General features: G+C 45.5%; 2 protein-coding genes across 2 annotated transcripts; both read right to left on the bottom strand.

Annotated features, from left to right (window-relative positions):
* LOC120816099 (potassium/sodium hyperpolarization-activated cyclic nucleotide-gated channel 2) lies at positions 1 to 22,191 on the bottom strand. Its single transcript, XM_040171435.2, has 8 exons — positions 19,345 to 22,191; positions 16,948 to 17,371; positions 14,591 to 14,752; positions 8,943 to 9,161; positions 2,850 to 2,996; positions 2,417 to 2,657; positions 2,154 to 2,318; positions 1 to 1,244 (listed from the first exon to the last, which is right to left on the bottom strand). The coding sequence occupies exons 1-8, from the start codon at positions 20,535 to 20,537 to the stop codon at positions 295 to 297; spliced, it is 3,501 nt and encodes a 1,166-aa protein (XP_040027369.1). The 5' UTR covers positions 20,538 to 22,191; the 3' UTR covers positions 1 to 294.
* A 21-nt stretch (positions 22,192 to 22,212) lies between these two features.
* LOC120816100 (E3 ubiquitin-protein ligase RNF126) lies at positions 22,213 to 26,550 on the bottom strand. Its single transcript, XM_040171436.2, has 9 exons — positions 26,351 to 26,550; positions 25,520 to 25,578; positions 25,352 to 25,412; positions 25,032 to 25,270; positions 24,794 to 24,862; positions 24,639 to 24,708; positions 24,230 to 24,323; positions 23,577 to 23,692; positions 22,213 to 23,098 (listed from the first exon to the last, which is right to left on the bottom strand). The coding sequence occupies exons 1-9, from the start codon at positions 26,423 to 26,425 to the stop codon at positions 22,964 to 22,966; spliced, it is 918 nt and encodes a 305-aa protein (XP_040027370.2). The 5' UTR covers positions 26,426 to 26,550; the 3' UTR covers positions 22,213 to 22,963.
* Positions 26,551 to 27,217: the final 667 nt, after the last annotated feature.

The raw sequence follows: 27,217 nt of genomic DNA, 5'->3' as shown, positions 1-27,217 counted from the left end.
TAAGGGGTGATACTAAGACTAAAGTTGCTGGCACAGTAGACTAGACCAGTTCCACCTTAAGTTATACTAGTTTAATTGTATAGACTCGTCCTAGCCAAAGTGTCTAGACTCAAAAAGACTTTGAGTTGATCTTTTCCTTCTGCTGACACCGGCAAGCCGTGCATCCAGGTCCACTGACTGCTGCCGCTGGCGGTTGCTGATAGGTCATTTAGCAGGCTGACAAATCAGCTGGACTGACCTAAAACAAACAGATTCTCCTACAAAAAAAGGCCTCTTTCCTGAACTCTACCAGGGTCACAAGTTGGAAGACAGCCGGGATCTGGCAGAGTCTAGCTCTGGAAGGCTGACAATTGAATCTTTCTTGGGAACTCCAGAGTCTGGAGGTCCTGATCCAGCAGCTGCTGCTACTGCCCCTTTTCCAGCAGGTCCACCGGGAGAGGGAGTGGAGGCAAAGGCCACCCTTTGTTGAGCTCCTGCTGATCTCCCCACCCCCGAGGGCCCTGGCAGGTTGGGGTGAGGGGGCTGAGGGGGACCAATGGAGTTGTTGGAGGTGCGGGTGGATGGTGGAGGGCTCGGGGCTGCAGGGGCAGCTGGTTGTGTTCCTTCCTGGGGAAGGGAAAGCTGGGAGGCAGATATGGCCCGGGTGTCCTGGCTTAAGCTACCTGCATGGAGGGAGTGGGTGCTCTTGTGAGAGGCAGGCCTCTGCTGGGTCTGTGTTGGGCTGGGTGCATGGTGGTGTACCAGCGACAATTGGGAGCCAGAGGGTCCTGCGCTTGTCATGTACTGGAAAGTCCGTCCTGACGCTGCGAGCGGGCTCTGAACAGGCGGGCTGGAGATCGCGGAACCAAACGCCCCTCCGAACGTTTGAGGAGGTTGCGACTGAAGGGGGGACATGGCCACCGGGCTGGCCAGGCTCTGCATCACTTGGAACCGTCGCACCATACGAGGTGACTGCAGAGTCCCCGGACCCACCAGCGGACTCGCCATCTGGGGACAAAAGCTCATGGCCACGGCCTGCTGAAGCGTGGCGATAGCAGAGCCTGACTGCGACTGACCAGGGGGAGCAAAGATGCCGCCAATGGACGGGGTCATTGACATGGCCCGTGGACGCTGCAGGTCCACCAACTTCACCATCTCGCGGTCGTACTTGACAATCTCCTGGATCAGCTCGTTCTCCTGATTGTTGAAGACACCAGAGTTGAGGTCATGCTGAACCTTGTGCATCAGGGTGGAGTTCTTTTTACCTGCAGAGATCAAAACAAAAGATGCATTATCAAGGACAGTTTGAAGTTAGAAGTGGGATGGGTTATGGCCCCGAGGAACCTGGGTGTGTAACCCTGTACTTCTGTGTCATTCTGACGGAACAGCCCGGCTCATTGTACTGCCTATTTGAACATATGTCAATGCTCTCCAAAGCACAATATAACTCTATAGTAGAGTAGGGGTTCATTTTAGAGTGTGTTTTTGAATGAAAGAAAAAGTTTATGAAGAGACTAACAAAAGGACAATACAGATGCTACGCTATGCTTCTGTACTGCTAGTCAAAATTCATTTTTTTGGTGTTAGGCAAAAGTGTTGAAATGCAGAGTTGAAAGCAAAAAGTCAATTCAACTGTAAGAGTTAATTGTACAAAGAAGCTGGAGTCGTTATCCGTTATCCGGTGGACTTGGGTTTTTAACTCTACATGTATATTTATTTTGTATTCAACACTGATCAGATTTATTTGCGACACTTAGTAAATTAACTTTAAATTAACTCTTTGATAGGTTTGAAATGTAACTGTACACCAGGGTTACACTTCTTGGTGTTGGGTTTAACTCTACGTACGGTGCATTTAACACTGAGCAGAATTATTTTTGACACTTATTAAATTGTGTTAAATTGTTAACACTTTGTTGAGTGTTGATTTAACACTGACAAGAATGGGACAACATAAACACCAGCTTAGAGTTCAAATTCAATCTCACAGAGTCAATTTAACTCTCTGAAATTTGCTGTGCATCAGTTGTTGCAACCTTTGATTGTGTGGACGAGAACCAAAGACGTTTCTGCGTTGCTGCAGTCCCTTTGAAGCAGATTATTTTTGGTAAAGATTTGCAATTTAATATAAAATCAAATCAGCTTCTTATCTTATGTGTGCATTCACTCTTTACCTATGCGGTCTAGACGGTCAATGGCAACAGTCTCGAAGGCGCGCCTCATCATGGGATATTCCTCCAGCACCTCATTGAAGTGGTCAACAGACAGCGAGTAGAGCCGACAGTAAGTCTCTGCTCGCACGCTGGCCGTTCGCCGACCCCTCGTCAGTAAGCAGATCTCTGAAAAGAGGGAGGATGAAGTGCATCAGCAAAAGAAAGTAACAAAAGGCTAAAAATCTCCCATAACTAACAAAGAGAGAAGCCACAGACTGTCCTACCTCCAAAATAAGAGCCGTCGGAGAGTTTCATTGCCAGAGTTCCCTTAGTGATGACGCTGCAGACTCCGTGCTGAATGAAGTACATTTTCTTCCCAATGGTTCCTTCCCTTATGATGTAATCATGCGGCTGGAATACCTCAAAACGCAGCTTGGTCAACATGGCCGTCACAAAGTACGGCTCTGCGTTGGCAAACAGCGGCATGGATGCCACCAGCTTGCGACAGTTGAAGTTCACAATTTCCTAGCAGAAGACATGGCTTTGTTAGAAATATCTTAAACTTGTTCAACTGCAGAACTACAACCAAGTATGAATACTGAGATTTTAGGAGTAAATGCTTCTCAAAACCAAACCAAAAAGTACCTCAAACACAAAAATAATCCATCAGAATTCATACATGGAGCTTCCTTGTGTTATCTTCAGTTTGCGTCTTACCTCTCTGAGAGGCTCACTGAGTTCGTCCAAAATGCTCTCTTCATCGAACATCTTGCCCTGGTATCTGTGCTCATAGTAGTCATGGATTTTCTGACGGAAGTCGGAAGGCAGCTTGTGGAAGGACATGTATTGCTCCACTTGTTTGTACTAAAAGGGAGGCAGACAGACAGAGATGATGTTCCGTTAATGCCGTGCACATCAATATTCTGACAACAGCTTTTCCGCTGTGACAGCTGTGCTTGTTTTACTCATATTCTACATTGTTCTTATTGACAGAAAGGTCCCGTGAAGAGGATACAAAATCAACAACGCATCAATCCCACAAACGCTGTGTGTGTAGTGAAGGACTTGTAAAGCACCACTGGTCAATGAGCCACACCGTTCAGGCATCATGGCGAGGAACGGCTCCGTAGTTCATTTCAAATGAATCCCACAAACACTCGGAAGCAAATGTGTATTTCTCCACAGCTGAAAAAAAAAAAAAAAGCCACACGATGTGATCATGGATGTGTCCACATTGTTACACACTAATGTTGAAATACACAACAGGAACTGCAACTCACAAAGACCTTTGCAACATGAGCAACATGTGATCTTTGATTTGACATTTGGATAAACAGTTAGAAGTGGGGGGTTTTAAACTACATTGATACCGACACTCAGTCGGCACAGTAATAAGACACAATCAGACTCCTGTTGTTGAGATTTGTAAATCACAATCAATCCAAAGAGAAACCAAAAACTAGGAGGCCGGCCTGAGGAAATCGGGGCGATGGGTGACGTGGTGAATCGAGCGGACGCTAAACTATTAGGGGAGAAAGATTTTCTTCATACTTTGCTGCAGATACAAAGCTGTCAGAAACGCAATTTTGAGAGGCAGTGACGGCTCAGCGGGCAACACCTGCTGCTGCTGTGAGCGCACAACTTTCAGGCTCTGAGGAAAGCACAGGACACTGGAATCAAATCACAGCTAAAAAGCATGTCAGCTCTACAATTTGAGTACCACTTCATATATCTAAGATATTTGATTTGATATGAAATATAAAAGCTGACTCTCAAATCAGTGACTACAGACACATTAGATGAACTACGTAGGAAATTGTAATGTACATTAATTCACATTAATGTACATTACAATTAATGTGAATTAAATTAATGTAGGAGGAAGAAAGTAACAAATTAACATGACCTTAAAAAAAGTCTTTCTTATTTGTGTGCACGTTGTTTAATAGCTGGCGGGACCTGAAGACATCAGCAGACACTTGGCATCCTCCCCGGTGAGGCTCTGCCAGCTTTGTACTCTTCACTTCTTGCTTATTCAGGCATTTTCAAAGTTCAGTCTAGTCTTCAGTGAAACAAACTCATACTATTTGACAATATTGTGCTGCTGTATGCAAATTCAAAATTGCTCACTCTCCGTGCCCACAATAAACACCTCGCCTCTTTTGTGATCGTTTGCCTGAATTAAAAGCAACTGCACTACTTGTGTCTATTAGACACTTACAATGACTTTGGACAAACATGTTCAAGGATAATTTCTTTTTGCTTTAACTGCCAAGTTGTGATTTGTTCTGTGTGAAAAGCTTTTATGCTCATTAGGTAAGAATGTACCTAAATTGTTGGCCGTTTGAAGGTTTTCAGACACTGTGATTGTCAGCATTATTTGTACTTGTACTTTGTGATGACTTTGGCAGAAACTAAACTTTTTCCATTGTCAGTACTTTGAATGCACTGACAAACTAATGTCACCAAACTAATGACATGTCCATCAGCCTCAGCCTCCACTATCAAAATGGTAGCACGCTAACATGCCTGTAGCCTCAGAGTTGTCAGTACAGCTGTGAGTGTGTTTAACCAGCCGCACTGAAAAGGCTATTTTTAAAAGTTCTAACGCATCTCTCAAGGGGAAAAAGTTGGTGGTAAATTCTTAGTCACACCGTGTCTATTCTATTTCAAACCCAAATTACTAGATTACAGTCAAAACAGGGAAAATACAGTATTAATGTTACCATACAATGGTTCTGCAGAGAGGACGTTCATATACAATGACCCCACATTGCTAGATTGCAATATGTGCTTCTGGATGACACTTTCCCTGTATGCTTCCTTCTGCCATAATCACATAAACAAAAATAAACCAGACATGCCGCGTTTTAATTATTCAGCATCTACGTAAGTCACAGCGTGCCGCACGGCGGGGCAGCAGCACAGCTCCTGTGATCTTCCAGAGTTACGCAACACACAAACACACAAAGTCTCACCTGCATGACTGACTCCGCTTCATCACATCTGCAGATGAAAATGGCCCGGAGAAATGACCTACGTGTCACAAGTCTTTACCCCGACGCGACAAAGGGAACACTGCAGCTGGTGAACGGCCCATAGAACAGAAATGCTGATGATGAGCAAAGCGAGGTGAGGGGTGGTCCGGCACCCAGGGAAAACCTCGCGCCCCCCCGCAGCGGGCAAGCGGCTGTGGCTACACTGTGACTCGGCGGAGTCCGAAACGAATGAGGCAGCAAAAGCCTATCTGATTAAACTTGGTGGTGCCAGTTTATGGCTTGACTTTGAGAGCCACGTCACATTGCGGCGTATCGATCGTCACCAGGCCGACCTGAAAGTGTCACAGAGGAGAGAGAGAGAGAGCTTTTGGCGGAGGCGTCATGGCACCCAAAGGAGGCTGACTAATCCCTAAATGAAGTGAGTGAAAATTACATTTTACATTTGCTGTGTCCCTTTGATGACAGTGTATGCGGCAGCAAAACGCTCCACTAACAGTTTGTCCTCTAAACTTCTGCCTTTGCATTTAGGGATTTGCTATTCAGACAAAAGCATAAAAGGAGCTTTGTCTTTGATTGTATTTTTGTTTACACCTTTAAAACCATTAACTACTGACACAAGGTAGATATTATCTTTCTATGATTTCCCTCTCCTACTTTCTTTATTTTCTTTTTGTTTCCTCTGCTCTTCTGTGCTCCAGCTCATTCGCTCCACAACTTCTCTCCATTGGAAATGCTGATTTGGGCTCATCCCAAACAGCCATGTGGATGTATAATTCATTCACAAAATTCCCTGCTTAATAGCAGTCATTATACTGTATTATGCAGCACAATCACCAAAACAAAGGAAGAAAAAAAATCAGATAGTGTTACTCAGAGCTTGTCTTCTTCAATTGAGAGATGTGTACAGTGTACACGGGGAGGAACACAATGTGGGGGTCTCACACGGCACAAAGTCTTGTTTATTTAAAAGAGACTTCTAAGGAAATACCAATATTCCAACAATTAAGTCAAACGGAGGGACAACAAAAAGAAAACTGGCAGATAAGGGTTTGTTCATCAGACACACTTTACACTGGGTAATACGCTCTTTTTGTTGTTGTTGTTGTCTACGACTACGAATTTCTTTCTCACAAAAAAGCTGCGGTAGATCGGTAGAAAATAGTACGGGTCAGGCCACAAACATTAAGTTTTCCCACACACACATATTCATCAACAGACTGCAAGCAACATATCTGACCGCAAACCATCATCCAGGTTGTGCATCAGAATAAAGTCTGATACTAACAAAAGGAATTCAGCTGCTTATAAATAGTTCATCTGTATCTGGTTTCACTTATTGAATACGTAACACCCCAAAATAAGTCTCCTGTGTGAACCCTCGGGCTGGTTGTCATGCTCTTCTTGTTATGCCGGCAGTTCATGAATGAAGAATGACACAAAGTCTAATCAGGCAGAATAAGAAAACCTCTCTGCGTGTGTTTATGCAGCCTGAAGTGTGAGTGGCCTCATGCATCATGGTGACCTTACAAAGGGTTACATAAAACAGGGTAATGTCAGCATCACAAAGTAAAAATCAAAGAATATAAAGCAGTAGTCTTTCAGCTGGACAAACGTGCATGTTTGAAGGTCAGAAATCAACAAACATTAATTCCGACGTGTAACTTTCCAAAAGCCGTAAACCATAGAAACACATGCCTGAATTGGACATTTGCATTGCTTCCAAATGTGCATTAAATGTGGCACAAGTGAGAGTATATCTTTTTATTTCACTTATATTTCCCCGCCTGTTGTGTGTCAGTATGCACCATTACCATTTATTAAAAACTCCTGCACCCAGAGCCGAGCACGCACGACGGGTCTGAAATGGAAGCCTCCACACAATGCTAGCTGGAGCCTCGCTGGGGCTGCAACAGACTGCCAGCAGACTTGTTTTGTTAACACTCTCCAAATGATAACAATGTCACTTACAGCCCAATGTGGAGGCGTGGTGAATTCAGCCTGCGTGCATCGGCATCAGCCTCACTGGCGTGGACGGCTCTTTTCTGCCATACACTTTTCTTTTTTTTAACCATCACTTCAGCTCACTAATCCTCACCGAGCAGCAGAAAAAAAACTTTGCACAAAGAAATATGAAAATATGACAGCTGGTCAAAAAAATACCTCAGGGTAAATGCACTTTTCTGCCCTCAGCGGGAAAAAATATATATTCTGACGATGCGTTAGCAAATATCTCAATATGAGCAAGTACTCGAAAACAGAGCACTACGAACACATTTCTGATGTGAAAGTTCCTTTTCCTATGAATTGAAAGAAAACAGGCATAAACTTATACAACTCATCATCACAGATTGTAAATACACAAGACACAGCTGCTTGTGGTGCAAATTTACCTGGATATGGAAGCTGAGGTGAAGACCTTTAACCAGTAATCAGGAAAGTGGCGCAGTAAATGTATTATTCTCAGAGAGATGAGTGCCCCCCCCCTCACAAAAACACAACGGATCAATCTCTAAACTTTTAGCCATCATCCAGGATATACAGTCAAGACATGAGCAACAGTAAGCACTCAAAGCATGGACAAAACCAAAGCATGTTAAAATACCTCACAATGCACCAGGACTTGACAGCGAGGCCCCACAGTCTCCCACAGGTCTCCCCTCCCCCTCCCTGTTCCCCCTGTAGCAGACAGCTAGCAGTAGCACTGCACCTCTAAAGGACACCAGCCGCAGAGGTGATAGAGAGGCAGGAAGGAAACAAAGGAAGAGACCGAAGTGTGGATGGAAACAACAGGAGAGAGGGATGAAGATGAGAGAAGGACGCGAGACCCAGCAGAAGATCAGGTCAAAGTATGTACGGTATATTCAAGGTACAAGTAAGGTGGATGAAGAGAGGAAAGAGGGGGTGAGATGATGAAAGGAGGGATGGTTGAGATGCAAACCGATGACACGGAGAGCAGGTAGAGTCAGTGAATGAGAAGTAGAGGCGGCCACGCTTGCTCGCCTCACCTTCAGGATGACATTGGCAGGACACACCGGTTTGCTGCCTCATTAATTCTACTGAGCCCAAGGGGACATTATATCACACATACATATAATCTCTCTCTCTCTCTCTCTCGCTCCAACATCAGCCCCAACACACACAACGCGCCCAACCCCTGACGACGTGGCTCTACCTGGCCGAAACACACCCGCAGCCTCTGATTGGCTGCGGAGAGCCAGCAACACCCCCCCCCCCCCCCCCACACACACACACACACACACTCCTCCCTCCCCACCTCCTGCTCCCCAGCCAGCAAGACTCTGCTTGGAAACAGAGATGCTTTGCCGTCACAAGCCACCGCTGCAGCACTGTTGAGCGCCGCTCTGACCCAACAAACCTTAGGGGTTGAATCTGCCGTTGTGTAATTAAGTTGCAATTCAATTGCACCGGACCACCAGTGGGTCAATCAGCCCAGAACTACCACTGTGCAGCCAAACGTAGTTAAGATTGTGAGAGAGATATCAAAACCAAAGCTATCAGCACAGGCCGACAGAGTATTAACCCAATAACAACCCAATTTTCAGCTCTCAAAGAGATGGCGTGCTAATTAAAGAGCTCTGCAGGTGCTGGCTTTGGCCAGGTTGCTTTATGTTTACTGTAGAGACATGAGAGTTTTACCGATTACAAGACAGCAAATATTTCCTTTAAACAACAATCTTTTCTTTCAAGGGCAAAAACCGGATTTAAAAAAAGGGGGAGACTGAATGGTGAGAGGTTAACAGGAACAAAAGGTTTGAGAACATGGAACAGAGGGCACAAAGAAGCTCCTCACCTTTTCCTGATACTGCCGTCTGGAGGAGTCCAAGGACTGGATAAGAGCCGTTGCGTGGCCGATGAAAACAGCGTAGCAAGTCGCTCCTACAATCATGCTCAGCATGGTGAGCCAGATGTCTGAAAGACTCTCCGGGGCCTGCCGGCCGTAACCGATGCAAAGCATGTGGCTCATTGCCTTGAATACAGCAAAGGAGTACAGCTCAGACCAGGTATCGTTCTGTGGAGAGACAGAGAGAGAGAGAAAGGGGAGATAAGCAAATAGTTAAAGACATCAATGTCACACAAAAAGGCGTGTTTTGGGGGAGAGTGGTGGCAGCGAGTCAGAGCTTTGGGGACCGCGGTGTCACGGGGCAGCACTTATACAAATGAGAGCTCCTGGGACAGAGTTGCACTGGCGGGATGGAGGGAGGAAGAGGGAGCGACATCAGGGGAATCCTTCGAGGCCTAATCAGTAGAGTAGAGACAGTTCGGAAATGATTTCCTCAGAGAGGATATGATAATTAGAGGTCATTAAATATGCCCTCTCAGAGATGTGTGAATAGGAATCTACCAGCGGCGGCAACAGTCAGCGGCTGCTTGACGTGAGATGAGAATAAATGGGGATACCTCAAGTCCTAAGTTTAAAAATGCGTGCATTTATTATGTTGTTTTATTACTTTAGAAACAACAACATCTGCGCTCTGCTCGGCACTTTCCTAAATGTGAATAGTGCCTCTGTGTTATTCCCCTGCAGCTTTAAGCCCAAACTCCCTCTGTCACAAAGGAGAGGAGTGAATGAGAAATCTGAACAAGCTCCACTGATCTGATACTTTTGTCCACCAACTCCCTTTGTTTCCCTTTTCGCTTTCATTAGCTCCAACTGCGGTGACCTTGACCTGAACACGCCGCTGAGGCCGATGAATATAAAGGTAAAGCAGAAAGCGGAGGGTTTGGGGGTTTAATTTAAATGCTTCTACCAGGGAAACGACAATCCCCCGTAATGAAACTCTATTGTTAAAGCCGATTCTTCTGTGTCTTCTGATGTAAGAGACACGACATAAAAAGGGCCACACTGTGACGCGAGGAAAAGGAAGACTCCTAAAAATAAATACAGCTCCACCAAGTGGGCTTTGGCCAACTGCTGTATGTGAAAACAGAGAAACAGTGGAGTGAAACAGATTGAATAATAGATGAACGATGAGCACTTTGATTCTGAAATAGCATAGACAAGACAGAGGGAGAAAGAGAGTCTCATCATCCCTCCCCAGAGATTTCAGTGTGGGAACTATCCGTTGCTTTGTTGGTAATCAGCATCTCCATTAGCTGCACACAGCGTGTTTGAAGTCGGCTAAACACAAAGGGCTTTAAATGTATCCACCGCCGTCCTAAAATGCCTCTGTTTTAGGCCACGGCGGCCTCTCTGTGCAGCAGGCCTCATATATCTTACATATGTAGTCGCACTTTGGTCTCAACTGGCCAACACAGCGACCAGGGGTTGGTCATGTGACTCCGACAAGTAACGGCGCAGCCCAGAGCGTGCGATAATTCAAGGGAGGTTAAAGCAAAAGAAAACTAAAATTCTAGATTGAATTCTTGATAGATTGAATTGGTGGGAAGTGGGAATAAAGGTATTCGGTTCGGGCGTTTTCTCAGGAAGAGAATGTCACTCACATGGTCGCTGTAGAAAATCAAGAGGATTCAGCCTTTGTTCCTATAGAAATCCTTCCAGTTTGTTTCAGTCTGGACCGAAGTGGTGGACCTTGCTGGTTTAGATTTGAACCCCAATTCATGTGTATGTATCATGGGAGGATTGATCTGCCATCTCTGTGCAATGAAACTAGAGATGGCCAGCTTGCTTAGCGTAGCATGAATGGAAGCAGAGAGAAACAAAACTTTGTACTGATTCAACAAACAAAATAGAACTTGCTAATCAAAGAGCCTTCGAGGTGGTTGGCGTCTTTGAACCGAGCCGGGCGAGATGTTTCCTCCTGCTTTAAGTAACTAAGCTTACCAAACTGCGTCTACAGCTCAGTAGCTCAAACACACTGACACAAGAGTGTTATCGTTCTTCCCATCTACCGATCGGCAAGAAGAAAAGAAAAAGCATGATTCCCAAAGTGACAAATTATTATTTTATAAGCTGTTGTATAACTAATGACACAAGCAAGCATGGTCAGTGTAGCAAAGGCTCACAAGTACTCTAAATAACTATGATAAGAATTATTATTTATAGAATGCACAATATGACATACAGGAAGCAAAGAACAAGTATTTTCATTGAATGCGGTATGATAAGAAATTTGAATTAATTTTACAAATTGAATCAGAGGCTGATTTTTTCTCAAGCTCCAAAAACGTAGGATCTAAGCCGGCCTAATTGCCTGGTAACTGATGTCTATCAAGCTCCACTATCTCAGTTCCTAACACAGGCTTAATATGTAGTCCCCACAGTGACACAAAAACTACACAACTGCTAACAAAAGCTGATTGGGAAACTAATCTTCATGTTTGAAATCAGTTATTTTTATGTGTTAATGTTGATAAATATTTGCTTAGTGTGCTGATCTGTGGAGACTGGGTGAATTTGTCTGAATTCTGAAAATGCTCAAGCTACTATTAAGCTTCCTGTTCCGTTGTTGTCGGACAGTCTGGAATAAAGACAAGAAGTTTCCCCAAGATGCCACAACAAGCTGTATCATTGACATGGAGAGTGCCTGATTGGCAACGTTCAATCATTTTGAAATGATCCCGGTCTGTTGCCACGTTCACAGTGACCATATTTAACAAATTACTGTCCCCAACAAAGCAGCATTTGCACTTCAACACAACAAGTACAGTAACTTCTTGCTTGAGTCGGATGGTGTAGAACTACTGGCCAATGTTACTAAACCTCCTTCAGAGATAGAACCCATCTGAGTTCCTCTGGGATTGAGATCATTTCATTATTTCTTTCCTCGTCACTCAGGAAGCAAACACAAAGTCAATTCCAGTCCATAGAGGTTAGAAAGCGCTTTCCCTTCTCACGTTTACAGTACATTTCCAGGCTTTGCTAGTTTTATATTCAATCTGCAATATCCAGCAGTGGGCTTGTGGTACCGTTTGGGTCAAACTAAATGCGGTTAGTAAAGTTATTTAACACCATACAAAGTCAATGCCAGCTCATCTTCTCCCAGGGAGCAAACCAGTGTACTGCAAAGCCCCCTCCTGCTAGGGGATAATAAGAAAGAGGCGTCTCTGTGCTGTGGATACAAACCGTTGCAATAACAGTAGAGTAGAAGCCATACACCCGGTGTCTGCCGGCTAGGGACGCTGCCACCATCATTAGTCGCCTCCGCTGATGCAGCGAGGCTCTGCCACCAAAATGCACTCCATCATGGACGTGCACTGTGGATCACGACGCTAAATATAAACCAAATGAAACGGATGGACGGACTCGGGGTGCTGAAATAACAACCTGTGTCCCCCCGAGGTATTGAAAGTTTGACCGAATCCAATTACTGCTCGGCGGACGTCAACCACAGTTCCAGTGTCCTCGGCGCCCTCCTGCCTTCGGGCCGCTCACCAGCAGGGCCACTGCAGGGTGCGAGCGGTGAGCGATGGCCCGGCTGCAACGCGATGGCTAATGTTGCAGGTTGTCAGCCACTCAACAGGGGGGCCGGTCTCAGGCGGCCGCAGGCGGCCGGCGAGAGCGGCCCTTTGGTTTCGTGAGTGACGGCTCTCGAGAGACGGGGTGTCTTTGATTGTACGGATATAGAGTGCAACGGAGGAGTCGGTGGCTTATAGCCACCCCCAAACCTCATCGTCCTAGACTTTAAACCCTGCACAACGTTGTCCTGTTGTGGGTTTAGAAAAAGACATATATGGAAGATATTCAGGTTGCTTGGGTTTAAGTGCTTTACAGGCAGGGTCAGCATGGTTTATGTATTTTGCACATGCCCTATATGAAATAAAATAAATACCATGTTAATAGTCGAGAGGATAGCTGCATTTCAGTATATATAACGTTATTATAGTCCAATGTCCAATATATTCTTAATTAATTGTTTGTAATCTGTCAAAGCTCTAGATGACGTCTGAAATAATGAAAAACAGAGAATGGCAGCAAATACTCACAATAGAAGAGCAGGAACTGGTAAATGTTTGGAAAATGACAGAAGGATTTATCAATTATCCAAAAAGTTGCTCATTACTCTTCTGTTGATCAACTTATCAATTCACCGCGCAACTACATGAACGTATTAATATCCATGAATACAATTTGCTTTCTTTTGTTACGTACATCTCAATGTCTGCATCCCGGTGTTTGTAACATTTAGCCAGACACAGCTTGACTTCTGTTATTAATATTTCAGAGGTTAAACTGCGGTTACGTAAATCGACGCCTACAGCTGTTTGTCCATCATTGTACATATTTTGTCTCAGATTGTTTCAACATCAACTGACTTTGATCAATGAAAGAATTAATCAATCCTGAAATAATGCCAGATTTGTGACACTGAGATACTGATTAATATTGTAACATATGATTTTGTCAATACTGTCCAACCGAACCAACCGTGAAATACGTTTTACCAACATGAAGTAGAGGACATTGATTCATCACCACGTTTACTTGCTTAACAAGATTTCCTTTTTTAAAGCAATGAAAACATGAGTCTCTGCTGCCATCCAGGAAATACCTTAAGCCTTAAATTTACGAGTTGTCATGGGCACGTAAATCTGTTTGCAGCCCCATTTAGACCTGTGCCTCATGTCTGGGTTGGTGTGGTCTCTCCTCACTCAGAAAAAGGGCTCACCGACAGGACGTGTAAACAACCAGCTTTTATCTCTGTGAGAGAAACATGGCAACAAAGAGCCCAGCTGCCAGGCTGCACCACCTCCCCACAGCTCCGTCTCGCCCTTTTATCTTTCCTGTCATCATCCCAACGTGCTGAAGAAGAGCTACGCAGGGATATAAAAGTGTGCTTAAATCCCTCGTTTGTTTTTTACAGGTTCCACATTGGTTCATTGATCCCAAAATGGTTTTGCTGGTCACCGGCTGAATGCTTCTGCAAAAAGCCAGTGATTTGAATAATTGTTTTGATTTGTTGTAAATAAATACGGTTCTTTCCTCCTGCTTCACTAATGGCTTAATTGCAGCGATCATTATTTGAAATAACCACAGTTCCCTAAACGGTGCGGTGCACTGTTTTCAAAGTGGAGCATATTGTGCGAAATAACCGTATGACAATCGCAGCGACCTAGAAGATGACTCCATTTTAGCGCATTAGTAGGAAAGCTCTAAGAGTGGGGATGTTGGTGTATTAACAACTGTTGGATGACATTTCGTTGAGGCATTCATGGTGCTGGAGGATGAAACCAACTGACATTGATGATCCTCTGACTTGTCATGTAGTGCCCTTATCAAGTCGCAATTCTCTAATATTTTGATTTAAATATACTCATAAAACTAATTAAGTTTAAAGGAAAAAGAAAACATGTTGTAGTCTTCATACGACAACATAGTTCATCGTAGCTGTAAAATAAGAATTGACATTAAGTTCATATTTTCGTATTGGTGTTCAGAACGAATTAATATTCTGTGACCAATCACAGTTCTCTCCCAATCAACACAGAATAAAAATTAAAATCCTGTTCCGCGGTGATATGTGCAACCCCGTCACTTACCTCCATCTTGTTTAAGGACACCCAGCAGTCTGAGGGGAAGTCCTGCAGCATGGGAACCAGGAACTGTAGGCAGCCGTCCCAGTGACACAGCAGCAGCATCATACCAATCAGGTTAAATATCCGCATCACGGCACTGGCCAGGTCATAAGTCATATGGAAGATCTGGAGGGAGACAATAAGACAGGGAAGACAAACTAGGCTGAGACATGTAGAGAATATCTTGGATTTTTAAACATGGCGTTCCTGTATTTGTCACTTTATACATTGGCTTTATCTCTCGGTAACTTGGACGGTCTTCCCACTCAGCTCCACGGCCTCCTTTGGATTCTACCGAGTTTGATTAATAAGTAGGAGAGACAGATTCCCGTCAGTCTCGCATCAAACACAGCAGGAGCAGCAAGACATTTGTTACTCAGAGACACATGACATCAATCAGAGGCTCAAACATGCACACGGAGTCCAGTCGCACACACACAAAACACTCACGCGAGCCTGCAGGCAAACTGATGTACTAATACCACATGCAGGCAGACGTGCCAACACCTACACACACAGATTCAAACACACTGTGTGATGGACGGGGACCATCATGATCCTTAACAACTGATAGTCCATGTCGTCCCACACATCAATCACTGGACAGTCACTTAGGGCAATTATCTATGACGTGAATTTGTCTTTGTTGGGGCCAAATGTCTGCATTTACCACCAATACCACCAATACTCTTAATAAATTAAAATACTTTTAATTTTATGCGGTCTAAATCTGTAGAAACCTATAAACATATATATTAAGTTATGTCGAAAGGTCTGATAAATGAGTCATCTCTTACACGGCGAGCTGAGGTAGAAGACAGACTGTGTGATGGGAGGGAAGAGGAGTGAGACTAGACATGATCCCCATGTCCTGCTCCTTCTAAATGCAGCTTTAACCCGTCCAATTTATCAATCGGCAACTGATAAAACAACTGAACAATTTGTCTTATTGTGGTCATTACGTATAAATGAGTCGCTAGTGGACACAGTAGTGCTGTGATGGCTGATGGAAACTTTCAGCACCACGGACAGCTACACAAAAGTTACTGGAACTTTAAGGACTTTAGGGTGGAGATTTTCCAAATAAGATATGACGGATAATGTTAATAGAGTGAGCTTTTGATAACTGAGCATTTCCTGTGTCTCACTCTCCGCCACATCCCCATTGTGATTCGTGCATGCATACCAAGTATCACTTCCCACCATGCACCACCCTGTGTGTGTGTATGTGTGCACGTATCACATCATATCTTCAGAAATCCAATTATCCAAAGGTCAAGTTAGCAGTCGAGCCCCGCCGCGCCGCGCACTACTGCAAAATGCCAACACCCGCCTGCCAATACTGGCACGAAAAAAAAGTCAAGTGATCTTGTGACATTGTTGGACCTCCTGTTCTCCTTCTTTTGAGGAAGGAGTGCGGCGGCGAGGCGGAAGCAGGGTCCAGACAGAGCGCGTGCCTCACAGAGTAGATAACAGCTCAGCGGGCATGAGGGGGGTCGTAGAGTTCAGTCCTGAGGCGACTACCTAGCGACGGCACCCGCCTTCACGTCGAAAGGGTCGTCGTGGCGCAGGGGGTAGAGCGGATGCGCTGGGAAACGCAAGGTTGGTGGTTCGAGTCCTGGCTGCCCCATGTCTCAAGTCGAAGTGTCCCTGAGCAAGACACCTAACCCCTAATTGCTCCCTGAGCAAAATGTAAAAAGCCATGGGTTTAAAGTGTGATGTAAGTCACTTTGGATAAACGCGTCAGCTAAATGACCTGTAATGTAATGAAAGAATCAAGAATCAGTCGCTCCCTGTGAGGAAATGTCATCTTACCTGACCCCCTCTGAACCATTTAAATAAACAATTAGTGATGTATATAATCTGAGTCCACACCCCCCTAGTGCTGGATGTAGTCGTCACCTTCTAGCCCACCTGCTCCTCCTCTGGCAGCGTAATTGATTAACCATGTTTAATAGGCTGTTTATTAGCCCTCCTGATGGTGCCTGTGGGATTATCGGGTCAGACAGGGAGACAGGGGGGGCTTGTGTGACAATAACAGTAATTAGAATGCAAAGTTTGTTAAAGCTCAACATGCTGCTGACATTCTACATTTCTCACCAGGTGGCAGGTGAGAACATTAATATTGAGCCTCCGTGGCGGAAGAGAGCAGGCCGCTCGGAGCAGACAGATTGTTGGTTTGGTCACAAGCCAACAATCTGCATATTGGAGGCTGATCAGTGACCTTTTATCACAGACTAAATTGGGTGCTTCTCCCTCTGTGGCTCAGAGCTGTGTGATCAGCGTTATATTAGCGGTCATAAAACGTATGCTATTCTCACCTCTTCCCATTGGTGTATGTAGCGTATTAATCTGGAGAGCCGCAGCAGCCTCAGAAGACTTAGGATCTTGGTAAAGCGGACGATCCGCAGGGCGCGAGCAGTCTTGTACACCTCCGAGTCAATCCCTTTCTCCACTATGAGGAATATGTAATCCACTGGGATGGAGGACACAAAGTCCACAATGAACCAAGTTTTTAAGTACTTCCTCTTTATGGTTTTAGGGTCCAAAATGATGTCGGAGTTGTCCTCAATGATGATTCCAGTGCGAAAGTTGAGCACCAGGTCCATGAGGAAGAAGGTGTCAGAGACCACGTTGAAGATGATCCAGGGCGTAGTGGTCTCGTCCTTGAAGAAGGTGATGCCTACAGGGATGATGATCAGGTTGCCCACCATAAACAGCAGCATCGTGAAATCCCAGTAGAACCTATAGCAGGCATGAGTGTAGTTGTGTTGTGTTTATGTCAGTGTGTGTGTGTGTGTGTGTGTGTGTGTAGAATACAGAAGGGAGACAAAAGACAGAAATAGGGTCAAGGAAAGGAAGCTGCTAAAGACAATCGGCAAAAGAGACTTTCTAACTCAAGATGGAAAAGTGTAAAGCAGGAGCTACAAGGGATGCAAACCTTAATTTTTCCATGATTGACTTCCGTCATGAGAACTGTCTCTATACATACAATATTATTAAAATTCAACAGAAATGTTTTGTTGTCATTGGCTTGACCTACTGTTAATCGACTTAATAGTTTTTTTATTATCAATCCAATATGCACAAAAATAAGTGATAATTCTTATCGAAAAACTCTAAAATATTTCATGTTATCTCTCTCTCTCTCATATATATATTTTGATAGGACATAACCTTCATAGCGATGTATTTTGGGTAAATTGGACCTCTTATGAACAAGCTATTTTATGCACGCAAGTATCAAGAACTCAAATGAGCATATCCATTTTGTTTAACAATGTTTTACAGTCAAGGAACCCCTGACGGACTGAGACCCATTCGGTCCCAGAGAAGACATTAAGTATATATATGTTGTGTTAAACAGGGCGTCAGAGCCGCAGACAGAACATGGGGTTTAATGGATCAGAGAGCACTTTGTGCATTTATCGACCTTGCAGTACACAAGGAAGCGTCTTGTCTCGCTAATGCGAGCTGACTAATGTTTGTTGAATGGAACAGAGAGTTAAATCAGTGAGCCCGTCAGAGGAGGCTCTGCAGGACAGGTGCGGCGCTGAGTCATTACACTGCGACTTATGCAACAGGCTTTGACTCCTTCACTTCACGGTGTGACAATATCCGCCCCGATGATCATGTTTGGAGGAACTTTGCATGCATCGATTAACATAAGGGCGGCTGTAGGGCGGCTATAGATTAAGACCGTCTAAGAGCTCGCATGGCAGAGCCAAAGTCTTGTTTTTTTTCGGGGGGGTATTTCAAGTTGAAGCTGATTTGGCGTTGGTGTGATACGAATGAGTCAAACATGAATGGCGCTGACTCCAAAATACAATGGAGCTGTCCAGTCCTCGTGGTGCTGAAACCGGCCAAGAGGACAATCCACTGGTTTCAATGCAATTCAGCGGCTGATACACGTCGAGAGAGAAAAAAAGGCTTACATGCTAATTCGTCACGCCTGGGTCACGAGGAGCCTTCTTGGCTCGTAAATGTCTCCAAATATTTGGATGGCAAATTAGCCGCTGAAGGCTCCAGCTGGGTTATCGGTATTACAGCCGTGACAAACAGCGCGCATCGTTTCATGGGAGTCGAACGGGCGGATGTGTCTCCAGTGAGCGTGCTTGAGGTTTTTTAGCACACTTGGCTCAAGGTGACATTCCATTACTGAGTGCATCGCATATACGCGGACCCACACACACGCGCGCGCGCGCGCACGCACGCACGCACCCGCACGCACGCACATAGCCTACATCCTGCAAAGCGCGGCTGTCTTCGCAGAGCATATCGAATATTAACACGTTCTTGGAGATATAAATGACGGCATTGTAAATTAGGCCAAATGAGCGTCCTCTTTGTTGAATATGAGCGTGCTGCAGGGGTGAAGTGTTAGCAGGCCGGGCTTGTTGAGCACCCCAGACATGCGACTGTGTAGACTTCGGATTGATTTTCAACCTTGAGAGGACACGCTTTGTTGAATTTGCCTGACAACAGGTTGTTTGGGGGGATAAATGGCAGCACGCTGAAGTGCATCGATTCAAATCTCTTCGATTGCAAAAAGGTGAGGGGCTGGAAAGAGAAGCTGCCTGTAGCCTTGACCAGTAACCATGTGTGTGTTGGAGTCACATTGGTTACTCACTATGAAGTTAGTTTGAAGATGGCAATGGGGAGCCGCACGGGCCCCTTTTGACTTTCAACGCGCGGCCAATGGCAGACCCATCTCTTACCTGAAATCGCTGTAAGGGTGGATAATCCAATTCCCCGCTGATTTGACCCTCTCCTGCTCTCTCTCCACTGCTTTTTGACTACCATACATGCGCAAGGAGAATTTGTTAACTCCAGGCTGAAGCATACTACTGAACTGCCGCTGCATGAAGCTGACTTGGCTGCCTTGGGGCTCCGCGTCCTCGGCGGGCACAATCGGCGGCCCGTCCTCCGGCTTCAGGAAAGTCACAGAGTTCCGAGGCTGCTGGGTTTGAGTCTGAGTTGGGCCGTGCAGCGAGGACGACGCTTTCCGACTTGGTGCGTTTGAGAAGGACACCTTGGAGTCCCTTTTCTCGGGGGCACCGCCGGACACAGGGGTGGTGCCGGGGTTCGCGCTCTCTCCTCCGTGCCCGCCGGTCAGAGACCCGCCTGGCGTGATCGAACCGTCCATGCTGGCGGTAGTCGAGTTACGGGCTCCTCGCTTGGCGCTCCCTCCTTCCTCGGCCCTCCCCGACCCTCCCGTCTGCCTCTCCTGCTTGGAGATGATCGAGCGCAGGCTCCCGGTACCCGAGTCCCTCCTGCATTCTCCGTTTTTGTTGCATTTCATACTGGAAACTGGAGCGACGCTTCTGCAACCATCACCTGCTGTCGCGTTTAGAACCTCTGACGCGACCGCTGATCCCGACGCCTGGGCCCCGGATGCTCTGCTGGTCTCGCCGCGCTGGGCAGCATCGCCCGGACAGGGTGTCTGGGTCTTCGTAGCTCTGGAGGCAGCAGTGGGCCGTGGAGCGGCAGCAGCGTCCTCTGGGTGCGTATGGCAAAGCTCCTTGTTTGAGTTCCTCCTGGAACCCGAGGACGCGGCTCCCCCTCCTGGCGTAAAGTTCTTCATCCTGATACTGCCTCCTCCTCCTCCTCCTCCTCCTCCGCCTCCTCCTCCGCCGCCGCTCCCCCCGGCACGGCGCAACCGCGGATGCGGAAACTTGGACTCCTCTTCTCCGTCCTCCGTCTCGTCCATCACGACGTCGCAGACGGCGCCGGGCTGCTTACCGCTCGGTGCTGCGGGGGAACCGGAGTCCAGACAGTTCTGACTGCTGTCGCTTCTCGGGCATTTGGACACGCCGGCCTCTGGTGCGCTGACGTGGCTGCACCCCTCGGCGCCCGCCGCCTTCTTTTTCATGGTGGCAGCAGATGCCGACGAAGCCTCATTCCTGTCCATGACAGTGAGGATGTCACATTTTGCCTCCAATTATCTTTGGAGAAAACCAATCAGAAGCAGAGGGGAGATGGAGAGAAGAAAGGGAGGGGGGGGGGGGGGGGTAAAAGACAGAGGGAGGGGTGGACGTGACTTCTTTGCAAACTACCGCGCTTTTACTTTCACCGGCTATCGTCACTGTGCCAAAGACGATTACGCATCAAACTAACCGAGCGTGTTTAAAATCCTCAAATGAAATGAGCGTGCGCGGCTGCTGATTCCACCCTGGTTGCTTCATTTGAGGCTTCAGTCTAGGCTGGATTTAACTCAAGAAGCTCTTTCCAAATACGAAAAAAGATGCTCACTGCGTTGTCAGTCAAGGTATAACGGCATTAAAAGTTTAATTACCGCGTGCTAAAGAGAAGTCAAATGATGTCATAGGTTTTAGAAGGTGCCTTCAATGACACCCTCTCTGAAGTGCCCATTGGCGGTGTTTAGTGCGCCCTAGCGGCCACTCGAGGGCGTCACACAGGTTATGAGGACTAATGCTCATCGTTATGTGATTCCAACACAATAGACATGACACATGGTTTGATCAGACACGGGAAACGCTAAATTCATCTACAAAAAGGTATAGTTATTATTTGACACGTCTCCTCAAAGGTTCCTGATCATTTGGACGCTTGTGGCTCGGTCTGTGCACCTGAGGGAACTGTGATTCTGACTCCTCGCAAGGTGCATGGGGGAGTGTTTGTTTTCAGCCCCTCTGAGCCAGGTCATCTTTAGTTTAGGGACACATACGGCATTACAGTAGAAGTGTTTTTTATGTGCATTCAAATTACACAACCAAGGCCACATGTTATTGGCGAGTGTGAGAAATACTAAAAAGGAGCAATGAGTAATCAATTGGCTATTCAAGTCAGCTCACTGCGTAATCCATGCAGGTACCTGTGGCAGAGGTTAACAGAGGTGTTCATGTAGTGCACACTGGCCGGTGCAGGTTCAGCATTACTGACAGACAATTTGGAGCCCTGGTTTGAACTGCAGGGTGTGCGAGGGTAAAAGAGCAGTAATTACATTTCATTAGCATATATAAAATTGTCTTAAAGGTGATGTTTACTGCAGAGCTACAAAGCTGCAGAGCATGATCCAACGATGGTAATGGAGTGCATTGACCCGCAAGAGGAGATAAATTAGTCAGCCTATTTTCTTTTTCCATTCTTAAAATAGGAATTCAATGTATTTGTGCACATCTCTTACCTTATGGACATCAGTGGTAGAAAATCCATTAGCATCTCCCTCCCTCCCGTCGTCCTTGCTCCACTTCACTAGACCAAACGCTGCAGCAAAGTTCAATCTCCCCAAGGAGCGATGCAGCAGTGTGACGCTCACTTAACAGTTTTCAATAAAAAGGCCGAGACCAAAAAGAGGCCGTGGTCCATTGAACGACTAAAGTAAAAAAGGGGTTTTAAACAATTTCCAGGCTAAGAGTCAAGTGGTAGTGGAATGACACACGTCACGGTGCTGCTCAGAAACTAAAAGGTGCCCAATATTTTATACAAATGTTAACCGTGTTTAGAGGAACAATAGAGACACAAATGTTCTTAAGAAGGTAATTGAGATTCTCATTTCAACTGAATAATTCTCAAGAGCCTGCATTTCTGTCAAGGTCGCATAATTATGCCATTAAACCAAACAGTATAATTTATTTACTTTATTTTCAATAAGGGAATGAAAATGTGTCCATTGTTGAGCTGTGAAGATATTTTCCTTTTGAAGATGCAATTTACTGGATCATTCTTTAAAAGAAAACAATAAAATCAAATCCTAAAAGGATTCATACAATGCAAAAGATATTAAGTTTTTTCTTTTTTCAGTAGTTTACCCAAATTCACATTCTCACCAGACAGAATTTTGTCCAAAATAGAAAAAAAAAAAAAAAAAAAAAGCTGTAAATAAATACGAATCAGATGAATACACTCAGTTTTAGTTGGATCCACTAGCTGTACAGTGGCTGATCATTCAAAATACTATCAATCTACACATCTATGGACTCTGCACAACCACAGGCTTTGTAAAAAAAAATATTTAAATATAAAATGTTCCCCGGCCTTGTCGCAAACACATGCCTCCATCAAAAAGCACTGCACTCGGTCTCGAACGCTTCACCAGTCCGTTCTGGTCAAGATAACTATTTTTCTTTCTTATTCCGTTATTCCTCGCAGCCTTTCTGGATCCTCTTCTGATACTGAACAGTCCCACCTCCTGATACTCTGCAACAATGGCGGCAAGAGCAGCTGCACCCGCTTTCCGTCCAGCGCGGAGGAAGAAAGGAATGATCCCCATTGTCCCCTTGACAGAGACAGACTACTCTCCTGGTCTCGGCTGAGAGGCGTCACTCCTCGTATGTTTGGAGGTTTTTCAGATGTGAGGTGACGCGCGGTGAACGTCTAAGAGTTCCTCGCAGCATTCTCATTGCTAGGCGAGTTGGACGAGGGAGAGAAGTTCATTCCCGATAGCCCCGGTGGGTCAGTGGCTGTGTTCTGTCCGCTTAGGCTCTTCCTGCACACGGGACATGTGTCGTGCTGTGGGAAACGGGGACAAACGGGAATCAGGTTTACAATACGTCAACTCACACGACTGTTGCCAAGTCCTGAAGACATAAGCAAAGAGGACAATACATTCTACCTCCAAGCTTCTCGTTACCAGGTGTGAGGTTTTAAATCGTGCCATACAGTAAAACACCGAAGCGTTTGTAAGGGGACCCAGGAGTCAGAATTTGAGTCGGGCTCCGGTAGGCCGATCGGCCCTTTTCAACCACTTTGTCTGATTGTAATGGATCCAACCAAACCCACATGAAAGTGAGCAGCAGACCCCTCAGCCACTCAGAAGCCGACACGGGTAGAGCGTAAAATGACAAGCGAGGGTGAGCCATGCTGGAGTGCATTAGCCCAAAGCCTCTCTCGCAATGTGTTGAAAAAATAAACACATAAATGATGAGACACAAAGCAGACTTTTTCTAGACACACATCTTTCTGTAATCGAAACATGAGCTGTACATACCTGTTCCAGCCATGGTACTACACAGTCATTGTGGAACAAGTGGTTGCATGGCAGCTGTCTGACATTCTCCTCAACGCAGTAGTCTTCTTTGCACACAGGACACTCTAATCCAGCACCTGCACGAACACAAAAACAACACACGGTCTGTCTGCGTGCTAGAGAACCTCGGCCACGTGCATCAGCTCTGGTGAAGATAGTGATCACAGCAGATCAGAGTTTCTGCAGAGATGCGCAGCGGAAAATGATATTCAAGCCCTTTATTGTTGTTGCTGCGGCTCGCGAAGCAGGTTGTAGAGACCGTATGAACAGTACACAATGATCACCAGCACCATTTTTAAATTTAAATTGGCCAGATGGGTCAAATTTCTGTGGTGATTTGGTTTTCCTGGAACCAAAACGTAGAACAAACCCAATCTGTATGGTTTTAAAGACGAGGCATTGCATGGCTGCCTGCCGCATTATAAAAACAACAATGCGTGTGTTGATACGAAGTTGTTACGTTGTTACGAAGGGGGAGTGAGATCCGATCACAAGTGGCGACAACCGACGCATTCTAATGGCCAGCGTGACCTGACGGACTGGCAGAGGTCCACTTGTGATCGCATCACCCGAGAAGCATCGGAATAAGGCCCGAGAGAGAGACATGGACTTACCCACATGTTCTTCTGTAATAGTAACCGTGGGTAAATTCTTAATCCTTTCTCTGTCTGCAGGAGGCGGACCCGTGTTTTCAAACTGGTTCAATAACTACAAGTGAAAGAGAACAGAATCCCTATAAATATCTGTGGGACCATCGGCGGGACAACAAGGATGTTCTGAAAATTACAACGTTTAGACATTTAGTCTCATTTAAACGGAATGTTTCAGTTTAGTTCCGACGGGGCACATAAATTTAAAAAAATTAATATATAGAAAACTCTTGTATGAAGTCAGGTCCTAGAATCATTATTTCTTTAAAACAAATTAGATCATACAAACATACAATAAATAATTCATATATTAAAATTGCACAATCCCTGTGGAACAATGTAGCCGCCTAATGGATATACACCTCTCATATACCTGTGTAATGATAGCATCGAGACCATTGGCCCCCCAGGCGTAGTCCATTGGATTGGAATGGAGCATACCCCTGCAAAAACAACAAAAACAATCATTCCTTTACGTGGGGCCATGACTCAAGTACACAAGCGCGCATCACTGTTTCTTATACTTACCATGGTCCTATCCCGATATTTGGCATTGCTGTGGGTGCTACGATTCCGTTTACTAGCTGCTGGATAATTCTGTATTCAGAAACAAGCAAGAAAACGAAACAAATCAAACCAATGGCAAATCTCTGTAAAGGACAATAGTTGAAGTGTTTTGCATCGCAACATTTGAAGCATGTAGAACTTTTTTTTACCCTCTTGTGTCCCCAAAGTCTTCAACATACCACAGATGAAAATGCCTCACCCTTCTAACGTGGGCACTCCTTCGTGGCGCGTGCCCTGTCGCCGAGGAACATGCCGGCCCCGCGGTTGCCGCGCGCTGTATCGCTGCCGCGATGCCATTTCCCTTTCCCTCCTGTTCTCTGCGTCGCGGTTGTCTTCCGTGGGTAGCCGCGTCCGAAGGTCAAGGTTCACATCGAAAATCCCCAGGGCGAACGGCCCGTAGCCAGAGGGCAACGTGAACATGTGTTGGTGATCCACGTTCTGGCAGAAAAGACGGAGCCGACGTCAAATCACGGTGCAGAATGTACGCTGGACCAACTGATCTCACAAAATCCCACTGACCTCGAAGGCTTGGCGGTTATGATCACTGTTGGAGGACGTGGATACAGGGCCGTTTTCAGCACTGCACAACAACAAAAAGGGTTTAGAATTACGATTTTAATGAAATCAAACTAATCAAATGCACCAAGGAGAAAAAAAAAAAATACAAAACAGAATAATCCTCCATACTTTGGTTCCTCTGCCAGTTCCTCAATAAACCCAGAGTCACAGCGTGGACAGGTGTAGTCCTGCGGGGGAAACACAAACGTGAGTTTCTAGTACACACCAGAACATACACACAGCGGTCTGGTTATTATGGACACATCGCTCAGGGAAACTCGCTCCGCTTGTGTTACGAAGACGCGTTTACAACTTCACGGTCATTTTCAGGGTCACGTGCTGCTTTTGATTTGTTTCATTTTTTTGTCCCTGAAAAAACGTGTATCTTTAGTAACAGTCACTGACATAAACACACTTCAACAGCATGAATGTGACGTGTGAACGTCTCCACATACGCCTTCCTACGAACAGCGACGTGCTGTAACGTTCATGAAGCTTCCCGTGAAGGGGCCCCGGCTGTCACGGCAAAGGGGGGGTGCTTCTCTTTGAGGTATCCGAAAACATTCGAGTTGACGTTACGTCGAGCGTGACTATGTGAGCTGACTGGAAATCTTTCATTCCAAACGTCATCTCGTTGGCTGAGTTACTCTCGCCGAGGAAGCCGAGCGATGCCACGATGAAGCTGACATTGTACGTCTATAACAAACAAAAAAAACAAGAGCATGACGTAAATGTTACGTTCCGCTGCCCACCAAGTACCGTTAAATCACTGCTATTTGACCGTCACCCTGGACCGATGTTGCCTGTACCGGCTAACCGGTTAGCTCGTTAGCGTCGCGTTAGCTCAACAGCAGCGATGGGGTGACGTGAGCCACAAAACACACATCGAACCACACACGCTTAAACACATTCCTCGGCCCCATTCTTCAAGGGGGGGAGACGTGCCTCTCGGGTCCTTACCGGTATACGCGGACTAATCTCTGCCGAACACCTGTGACAAAAAAAACGCCAGGGCCGTGTGGGAGCTTCAGCCATTTCTAAGCAGCAGACCAATACGGACGGCTCGGACGGGAAGCAACGAGGGACAATAAAACGCGACTTTTGCGACTAGTGAGACTAACGCCAACGTTAAGGAAGCTGGAAAGAGCTACCAAGAAGAGGAACTTCCGGTTAAAATGTGCTTTCAAATTAAAGTAAAAAGGTTAAAGTAAAGAAAGGATAGGTTAGAATGTGAATACATTTTCAACACAGAGCTGCATAAAAAATAGAAGTTGTGGTCCCTCCATGCTACACACATGTAGTATACGTACGGATATAAAAACAATGTTTTGGAATTACTATATTATTTTTATGTGACATAAAATGATTGACTTAGATAAAAAACATCTTTTAGAAATCATAATTTACAACTGCGTCTGCATATATTATATTACATTATTATATATCGTATATAGAAGAAGTAATGTAAAATATAGTAACTGATTTATTTAATTTCAGTAATAAGTTGGACACGATAGGCCTACAGTCTTTCTGGCAGTGCTCTTTCATATGATATGGGTACTTTTCAATACCTGTAGTTCATAACACACTAAAATATGGACCACGTCCCTCATTTCAGATATTAGTGCTAAGATCTCGAGAATACAGTGCACACAGTAGGATTTCTTTTCTTTTGTGGGATCTAGTGATTGAGCTACACACACACACACACACACACACATTCCCAGGCTAGTTGAATAAACAACACTCTTTCAAATGACACAGTGGATCTACAACCCCCAGACATCGATCCTGGTTTACTGAACGATTGTCGTCTATGAGCCAAAT

The sequence above is a fragment of the Gasterosteus aculeatus genome, chromosome 3 (assembly GCF_964276395.1).
Source record: "Gasterosteus aculeatus chromosome 3, fGasAcu3.hap1.1, whole genome shotgun sequence".
Taxonomy (NCBI): Eukaryota; Metazoa; Chordata; class Actinopteri; order Perciformes; family Gasterosteidae; genus Gasterosteus; species Gasterosteus aculeatus.
This window is presented reverse-complemented; position numbering and strand designations above follow the sequence as displayed.